A 9848-nucleotide genomic window follows, 5' to 3' on the forward strand; every position below is an offset into this window, starting at 1 on the left:
ACAAGTTACTGGAATACATTGGTCACTAATATATGTTGGGGAAAAGTCTGGTTATTACCACACAAATACTTGCTTGTTAACAAAGCCAAAGAGGTCTCTTTAAGAATGATCCATAAGTAATACCCTGTGAATCATTACCTGAAGAAACTCCAAAAATACACTAATGTTGATTGTACTTTTTGTGTTGAGCATCCAGAAACAGTTTCACATTTATTTTGGCATTGTCGACATGTAAAACAATTATGGAAAGATATTCACAGTTTTATAATTGTTAATTTTCTTGATGACTTTTGTTTGTTATGGGAGAACGTGCTGCTCGGTTTCCTTTACCATAATAAAGATAAAGGAAAACAATTTTACCTCATAAATCTAATTTTGCTAATGCCAAATTTCACATTCATAAATGTAAATTCACTAATAAAAAACCACTCTTCCGTGTTTTCTATAAGGAATTTGAGCAGTGCATTAGGACCATTCTACATTCTTCTAATAAGAAAGCTGTTAAAACAATCAATATGTGTGTTTCTTTTAAGGTCTTTGTATAATCTGTAATTTGTTGTACCCCCTAGCATATGTTATTATTGTCTATGTATTGTATGTATACAGACTTTTTCTACATGGGTAATAAAACAAATATATGTATATATTTTTTAAAGGCAGTTAACCCACTGTTCCTGTTAACTGTTAACTGACTTGCCTAGTTAAATAAATACATACAAAATACGCATTTGAACATTATAGGCTATACATTATAGACAAACGGACGTCTTGCATTTTTAGAGAGGCTTAACTTCAAATATTCACGTTTCTGCTGAACTATCTCGTAAAATATATCAAAAATGCATTGTTTGAACTATGCGTTGTGTAGTTTTGTCAATAAAGTTATACACATGTACGAAACGGAAGTTTGCCAATGTGCATTAGTGTTTACGTTGTGACGCAAACGTTGAGGAATTGGTGAGTTTAAAAACGAGTAATTCTGTGGTAAATGAGATATTAAAGATATTCCATTAACTTGATTAGATGCACCTACATTTACTACAGCAACAGATATGAAAATAAGTCCCGTTTTGTTCGTTAAAGTCGTAGCTGCTTTGCCGGTTACCTCAACAAAGCTAACACAAGCTAATATTAGCATAGCTAGCTAATCCACCCTCTGCACCAAAACCCAGTGTATAAGATACTATAGATACTATAGCCTATAGTAGTTGTCTTATAATAGTGTAATTACATGCATTGTTAGGCCTCTTGCTTTTGGTGTAGAAATGTATGTAACAAACTACGTTTGAATAGTAGCTTTAGTTAGTTGGCTAGTTGCACCCTAATTGCTAGGTAGGTGCCATGGTCTGCGAATGTTACTAGTTAGTTAGCTAAGCTGAAGAAATGTTATTTAATTTGGTACAATTTCTGTAGTAGGGTGTCCCTTGGGGGCATCCGTACCTAGGTAGGACATGCAAGGGTTAGGTTAATAAACAGGCTGGAGCTAGAACCTCGTGGTCGCGCGTCTTTATTTTAGATCATACTACATGGTGTCAGAAGTGGTTTTAAAATTCACATAAACGTGAAGGAGGTACCAAGTAAATCATACATTCAGACTGTTTCAAAGCAGGGAGGGCACAGTGTTGGAGATAAAACAGCGCATATTATTATTTTGCTAGCTAACGAGCAAGGACTAAGCTACTGCAAAGCAACATGTTGCAAGAGGAAGAAGCTGGGGGGATTTCAGGGTTTGCGACTCCCAAGTTCAACGGGCTCTGGCGCAAACACGGACAGGCCAGTGGCTAGTGCTGACGGATTTCGCATTAGTCCCCCGGAGAATTTTGTTTGTATGGACATTCAAAACTGGCCGAAATGGATCAGGCGCTTTGAAAGGTACAGGGTAGCAGGGTAGGCTTAAACGTGAAAAATGAGGCATTTCAAGTTAATATACTGATCTACTCTATGGGTGATGAAGCCGATGATATATTAAATGCTTCAACGTTGACCGAGGAAGAGAAACTTAACTACAGTGCCGTTAAAGACTGTTTTGAAACGCATTTTGTAGGGAGACACAACATTATTTTTGAGAGAGCTAGGTTTAATATGCGCAAACAGGAGCAGGGTGAAACCACCGACAGTTTTATCACAGCTGTTCACAAACTAGCAGAACATTGTCAGTTTGGCGCGCTCAGGGAAGAGCTGATCCGAGATCGGATTGTAGTCGGAATAAGGAATATATCACTTTCTGAAAAGTTACAGTTGGATTCCCAGTTTACCTTGTCCAAAGCTGTAAACCAGGTTAGGCAGAGTGAGACAGTAAAAAGACAGCAGACGATACTTGCAGAACGAAGAGAGTGAGGAAATACATGCATTTTCATACAGAGCTAAAAAAAAAAACAGAGGGGAACACAAAACAGAGACAGACGTGGAGAAAACAATCACAGACAGCACCAGTAGCTAGTTCAAATGTTTGTCGCAAATGTGGGAAATCCCCTTTCCACAGATGGAAAGATTACCCAGCAAAGGATGCTGAATGCAGGAAATGTCACAGGAGAGGACACTTTTCAGCTGTCTGTCGATTAAAGCAAATGCATGAGGTTTCAGAGGAGGTACAGCAGGACAGCATCTTGCTGGGAGAAGTAAAGGGAAACAATACTGGCTGGCATTCAGACATTAAACTCAATGGGGAGGTTGTGTCATTTAAACTAGACACTGGGGCAGCAGTGACAGCTATCCCAACTAGGCTGTATAGCTATAGCAGAGATGGCCCTTTGCTCTCTACAAACAAAAAACTGTACGGGCCCAGTAATAACATTTTACCAGTGGTAGGGCACTTGGTGATCAAACTGGAGAGTAAAGACAAAAGTGCCATCCAGCCTGTCTTCGTCATTGACTCTCTAGCCAGACCGTTGCTGGGGCTGCCAGCAATTGAAGCATTGCAACACATTGAGAGAGTGAGTGAACTGGAGAACCCAGGTGAGGTTTTCAAAAAGAAATTCCCAAAAGTGTTTTCTGGTCTAGGAAGGATAGAAGGTGACTACAAAATCCGCCTGAAAGAGGATGCTGTCCCCTTACCACCCCCCGCCGGGTGCCTATCCCTTTATTGGCCAGAGTAAAGGAAGAGTTGGGGAGGATGGAAGACATTGGGGCGGTGTCTAAAATAGAGAGTCCCACAGACTGGTGTGCAGGGATGGTGGTGGTCCCAAAAGCCAATGGGGAAATAAGGATCTGTGTGGACATGACTAAATTGAACAAGGCACTCTGCAGAGAGAGACACATCTTACCATCAGTGGAGCAGTCACTGGCTCAGTTGGATGGCTCACAAGTCTTCACAAAGCTAGATGCCCGCTCAGGTTTCTGGCAGATACCGCTGTCATCAGAGAGTAGGGCACTCACAACGTTTATAACACCGTTTGGCCGGTACTGTTTTAACGCTTTGCCATTTGGAATCGCTTCCGGTCCTGAGCATTTCCAAAGACACATGTCCCAGCTGTTGGAGGGGCTGAGTGGCGTCATAGTCCACGCGGACGATGTGCTCGTGTGCGGAAGGGACAGAGCAGAACATGATGTAAGGCTCACAGCAGTTCTGACCCGACTCCAGGAGACTGGCCTGACACTCAATGAAAAATGCACTTTTGCACAATCAGAAGTCTTGTTCTTGGGACACAAAATCAGTGCAGCTGGAATAGAGCCGGACCCAGAGAAGATCAGCGCCATCACAGATATGCCCAGACCCCAGAATGTGGCTGAAGTCAGGACCTTCTTAGGCATGGCCACATATGTGGGTAAGTTCCTCCCACAGTTCTCAGATACAACCAAACCTCTGAGAGACCTACTAGCCAAAGAGAATGACTGGTCATGGGGTCACATGCAACAGGTAGCGTTTGACAAAATCAAAGGAGATCTGGCCTCACAGAGAGTGCTGGCCCAGTACCGTCCCCACGCTAAGACAAAAGTATCAGCAGATGCATCATCCTTTGGGCTAGGGGCGGTCCTCACACAGATGCAGGACAACATGGAGTGGCGTCCAATAGCATACATCTCCCGAAGCTTATCCGACACAGAGCAAAGATATGCTCAAGTGGAGAAGAAGGCGTTGGCTATCACATGAGCATGTGAAAGGCTCAGCCAATACCTTATTGGCGTGCAGTTTACAGCAGAGACTGACCACAAACCACTGTTGGCTCTGTTAGGGACAAAAGCACTGGACGACTTGCCTCCCAGAGTTCTGCGCTTCCGCCTCAGATTACTGAGGTTCACCTACAAGATGGTGTATGTGCCAGGGAAGGCACTGATCACAGCAGATGCACTCTCCAGGGCCCCAATTAAACGTCCATTATCAGAGGAGGAGCAATGTCTAGAGGGTGAGGTACAGGTGTCCATTAATGCAATAAGGGACAGTCTACCTGCATCTCAGACCAAACTGCAGCAGATTGCAGAGGAGCAACAACGAGACCACATCTGCCAACAGATAGTTCAGCAGTGCAAAAAGGGATGGCCCAGGCAGGAGGAACTGCCTCAGCTGCTGAAGCCCTATTGGGTGCACCAAAGTGACTTCCACTATAATGGAGACCTTCTCATGAAAGGACTACGGATAGTTATCCCAGAGACTCTACAACCAGAAATGCTAGACAGAGTGCATGATGGACACATGGGGATAACCAAATGCAGACTGAGGGCTCAACAGTCAGTGTGGTGGCTTGGTCTGAGTACTCAGATTGCCAAGCTAGTGGCCCAGTGTGAGGTCTGTACAAAATGTCAACCTTGTCATCCGGAGCCAATGATGGCAACGGAGCTGCCAAAACGGCCATGGCAAAAGGTAGGGGCGGATATGTTCTATTGGAAAAATGACACTTATGTGCTAGTGGTAGATTACTACTCAAGATACATTGAAATAGCAAAGACACCCATAACCACATCAGCTGGTGTTATCAATGGATTAAAGTCTATTTTTTCCAGGCAAGGGGTCGCGGAGGTCCTGGTTACAGATAACGCTCCCCAGTTCTCTGCGAGCTCCTTTTCTGCAGAATATGACTTCATACATGTGACCAGTAGCCCCTACCATGCACAGAGTAATGGTGAGGCAGAGAGAGCTGTGAAAACAGTCAAGGGACTGCTGAAAAAGAACAAGGATCCATACAGGGCTCTGTTAGCTTACAGAGTTACGCCACTGCATCATGGGCCGTCGCCTGCCGAGCTCCTGATGGGCAGGAGGCTGCGTTCCCCATTGCCTGTCTTGCCGGCTCAGCTCAAACTCAGATGGCCTAACAGAAAGGCCTTCGCTGAGAGGGACAAACGTCTGAAAGAAACGCAAACTGGAGACTTTAATCGGAGACACCGTGCTAAGGAGAGGCCAGAGCTGACCGAAGGTCAACGCGTGTGGATTACAAACTCAAAGACACCAGCAATAGTGCTGAGGAAAGCGGATGCCCCACGCTCCTATGTGGTGGACACAGGCTCAGAATAGGTACGAAGAAACAAAACACACCTCAGAGCTCTTCCAGATCTACCAGCCACACAGACCGAGGCCACAGAAAATGCACAAAAAGAGGGTGAAGGAGAGAGAATGCTCACGGAGCCACAAGCGCGCCCAAAAAGGGATGTGAAGCCACCAGAGTGGCTGAAAGACTATGTTACGTGAAGAGATAACATACTGCTGAGGAACATACCCAGCAAAAAGACTGTACCTAAGTTAATGTTCATACTGTGTGATTTAATGCTTTCATACTGTTTCAGGATGGGAAGTAGCATGTTAGAGAATAATACTGGTTTCCAAATTGCATTTCAGTTATTCAGTTGCAGTGGTTATGCATGTTGAGTTCTTGTTCATGGGAGAGGGGAAGATGTAGTAGGATGTCCCTTGGGGGCATCCGTACCTAGGTAGGACATGCAAGGGTTAGGTTAATAAACAGGCTGGAGCTAGAACCTCGTGGTCGCGCGTCTTTATTTTAGATCATACTACAATTTCAAGTCTTCATTTCATTTTCCAAAGATGCTCCCCAAATGCACAAGTGAAAAAACATACCTTTTTTAAATTATGTTAAACTTTTTTTCCCCAATATGTTTCTCCAGAGTGAAGACGTCTACCTTGAGTATTTGACCAGTTGTCCAGGAGGTGGAGTTGAGTGTTTTGACTGTGAGTGAATCCATTGCCCTGCAAAATGGATTTCCAACACAGAGCTGGGGGCAAGACTGGGAGTGGTGGGGTGGCGTCCTCCTCGGAGAGCAACCGGGACCGGCGAGAGCGGCTCCGCCAGCTGGCCCTGGAGACCATTGACATCAACAAGGACCCCTATTTCATGAAGAACCATCTGGGCTCTTATGAGTGTAAACTGTGTCTGACACTCCACAACAATGAGGTAAGGAAGTGCTCATTTTAACATAACTCTTTATATGATGATCAATTGTCATTGGAATTACAGATTTTAACCATTGTTGTTTTCTCTTTACAGGGCAGCTACCTGGCCCATACACAGGGAAAGAAGCATCAAACAAATTTGTAAGTACATATGGATTACGACTACTTTTGTGTCATTTTAGCACTGTGTATATTTGGTTGTGCTCACTTCTCTATTTTGTTGAATGCAGAGCGAGAAGAGCAGCCAAAGAAGCAAAAGAAGCTCCCGCCCAGCCAGCCCCCGAAAAGGTGAAGGTTGAGGTCAAGAAATTTGTGAAAATTGGTCGACCGGGGTACAAAGGTAGGTTAATATGTGTTTTGTTAGTCATCATCAGGCTCTCAAAGGATTTGATGACTCTAGAACAATCTAATGTAATGTATTGATATTATTTCCCTTCTCAACAGTAACAAAACAGAGAGATCCAGAGAGCGGGCAACAGTCTTTACTTTTCCAGGTGAGTCTGAATCAGAGTATGTGAGCGGAGCAGGCGAGGAGTGGAGAGTGCCCAATTTGACTGGAGAGTGGAGCGAGATTCCCAAAGGCTGGAGCGTTAGCATTCTCGCTTGCCCCAATTTCGCTCCAGTAGCGCTCACATCACAAGCTCAGTGCATGCCAGCCCCAGCATGCATTTGTAGTCTACTTGTGTGCTGCAAATAGCCCCTTGCTAATGTCATGGAGTTTGTTAAATATTTTCATAAAGAAACTGATTAAACACACAGGTGCTAAATCAAGGTGACTTATAAAGACGAGGTCCAAGAGGGAGTGCAGTGATGTAGTGTCCACAACTAAATAATCATTGTGGAATCTAAAAGACATTTATTCCAAAAGCCTGAAGCCACAGACTGGCCAAACTCGTGTTTCTAAAAATGAACTATATATTTTTTTACATTTTAATTTCACCTTTATTTAACCAGGTAGGCCAGTTGAGAACAAGTTCTCATTTACAACTGCGACCTGGCCAAGATAAAGCAAAGCAGTGCAACAAAAACAACACAGTTACACATTGGATGAACAATCGTACAGTCAATAACACAATAAAAAAATATGTATACAGTGTGTGCAAATTAAGGAGGTAAGGCAATAAATAGGCCAATGGTGAAGTAATTACAATTTTGCAATTTACACTGGAGTGATATGTGCAGATGAGGATGTGCAGGTAGAAATACTGGTCTGCAAAAGAGCAGAAAAACAAAACAAAAACAAATATAGGGATGAAGTAGGTAGTTGGTTGGATGGGCTATTTACAGATGGGCTGTGTACAGCTGCAGAGATCGGTAAGCTGCTCTGACAGCTGACGCTTAAAGTTAGTGAGGGAGATATGTCTCCAACTTAAGTGATTTTTGCAATTCGTTCCAGTCATTGGCAGCAGAGAACTGGAAGGAAAGGCGGCCAAAGGAAGTGTTGACTTTGGGGATGACCAGTGAAATATACACGGGTGGGTGTTGCTATGGTGACCAGTGAGCTAAGGCGGATCTTTACCTAGCAAAGACTTATAGATGACCTGGAGCCGGTGGGTTTGGCGACGAATATGTAGCGAGGACCAGCCAGCAAGAGAATACAGGTTTCAGTGGTGGGTAGTATATGGGGCTTTGGTGACAAAACGGATGGCACTGTGATAGACTGCATCCAATTTGTTAAGAGTATCGGAAGCTATTTTGTAAATGACATCGCCGAAGTCAAGGATCGGTAGGATAGTCAGTTTTACAAGGGTATGTTTGGCAGCATGAGTGAAGGAGGCTTTGTTTTCGAAATAGGAAGCCAGTTCTAGATTTAACTTTGGATTGGAGATGCTTAATGTGAGTCTTGAGGAGAGTTTACAGTCTAGCCAGACACCTAGGTATTTATAGTTGTCCACATATTCTAAGTCAGAACCATGCAGAGTAGTGATGCTGGTCGGGCGGGCGGGTGAGGTCAGCAATCGGTTAAAAAGCATGCATTTCGTGTTACTAGCAATTTAAGAGGAGTTGGAGGCCATGGAAGGAGTGTTGTATGATGTTGAAGCTCGTTTGGAGGTTTGTTAACAGTGTCCAAAGAAGGTCTCGTTTGCATGAATTCTAAAAATGAATTCAAAGGCACTGTTTAATTTGTATTTCATTCTAAGTAAGTCACAGCCTAAATGCACAATTTATAGACTATATCATGATTTAATACAACAAAATGTTGTATGGCCTAGCCCAAACCATTATTCCTCCTCCACCAAAGTTGGCACTTTGGGCTGCATTTTCTGAGACACTGGCTACTTTCTCTTCCTCCCCTATCAGATTGATTACCCAGAGATAGCAGAGGGCATAGGACCCAGGCATCGCTTCATGTCTGCATACGAGCAGCGCATCGAGCCCCCAGACCGTCGTTGGCAGTACCTTCTACTGGCTGCAGAGCCCTACGAGACGATCGCCTTCAAGGTGTGTGCTTGTCTTCATTTGGACCTAAGAAAATCCCCAATCACTCATTTGTCTTTGCTTCGTTCAGTTTTCCTATGAATGACAACTCATACCTTTTGGTATCTTCTATATTTATGCAGGTGCCAAGCAGAGAGATTGATAAAGGCGAGAGTCGCTTCTGGACCCACTGGAACAAAGATACAAAACAGGTAAAGTACATTTGGTGTTGACAGTCCCATGGTTGGTCTTATCTGACTTGGTTTTTGGAGTATATTTAGGTATTAATGGAATCCAACTAAATGTACCATCCCTCTCCAGTTCTTCCTGCAGTTCCACTTCAAGATGGAGAAAGCCCTTGCCCCACCCAGCGGACCCGTACCCCCCATGGGTATAAAGCGCCCACCTCCCCTGATGAGTGGGATGGGGCCTCGACCCCCCAGTGAGCCCATGCCCCCTCCACTTCCAGGGGGGATGAATATGCCCCCTTTACCCCCTGGCGCCCCCGGCCCTCCCCAGATGCACCACCACCATCAAATGCAGCACAGTGGCCCCGGAATGGGTATGCCACCCCTGATGAGACCCCCACTCCCCTCTGACAGCCATGAAGGAATGCCCCATCAAAACAACTGATCTCCAACCAGCACATCATCCTTCTGTTAGATTGTTTGCCTATCATTTGGTTGCTATAACAGTGCCCCATTTTAGGACTATGTCAAGTGTACCGTTTCATTGTGCGATGTACTTTTTCTAAACTCTGAAAGAAACTTTGTATACCTACATATATTCTACAGATGCAAAATGGGCCATATTCAATTGGTTTTTTACAGTTGCCAAGGCATTGTATTTATCATGCTCGTCTAATATCCACACTATCATAGCATTTTTAGAATGAGGCAATATAATGTGCAAGCTTTAAGTGTTATGCTAGTGTGGCTATAGGAAGATATCCATTGTTTTAGGTACTTTGTGATGGCACCAATATTAATAGGATCCTGCTGTATTGTAAATGTTGAGTCCTGTGTATGAAACAACATATTTTAAGGTTCTTTTTTTATAATAAAACATGTGGAAAAGTGTATCATGATCTTTC

At 43.9% G+C, this 9848-nt stretch overlaps 1 protein-coding gene across 2 annotated transcripts; it reads left to right on the forward strand.

The window, feature by feature from the left end:
• Nucleotides 1-832: 832 nt before the first annotated feature.
• LOC110508411 (splicing factor 3A subunit 2) lies at nt 833-9834 on the forward strand. 2 transcript variants are annotated; one of them, XM_021588927.2, is made up of 8 exons: nt 833-957; nt 6052-6338; nt 6432-6478; nt 6568-6677; nt 6782-6831; nt 8639-8779; nt 8899-8967; nt 9077-9834. In XM_021588927.2, exons 2-8 carry the CDS (start codon nt 6141-6143, stop codon nt 9386-9388), a joined length of 927 nt encoding a protein of 308 aa, XP_021444602.1. In that variant the 5' UTR covers nt 833-957; nt 6052-6140; the 3' UTR covers nt 9389-9834. The 2 variants fall into 2 exon arrangements, with proteins under 2 accessions (XP_021444602.1, XP_021444603.1); XM_021588928.2 differs by lacking the exon at nt 833-957 and adding an exon at nt 1452-1872.
• Nucleotides 9835-9848: the final 14 nt, after the last annotated feature.

Source organism: Oncorhynchus mykiss, chromosome 28 (assembly GCF_013265735.2).
Source record: "Oncorhynchus mykiss isolate Arlee chromosome 28, USDA_OmykA_1.1, whole genome shotgun sequence".
Lineage (NCBI taxonomy): Eukaryota > Metazoa > Chordata > Actinopteri > Salmoniformes > Salmonidae > Oncorhynchus > Oncorhynchus mykiss.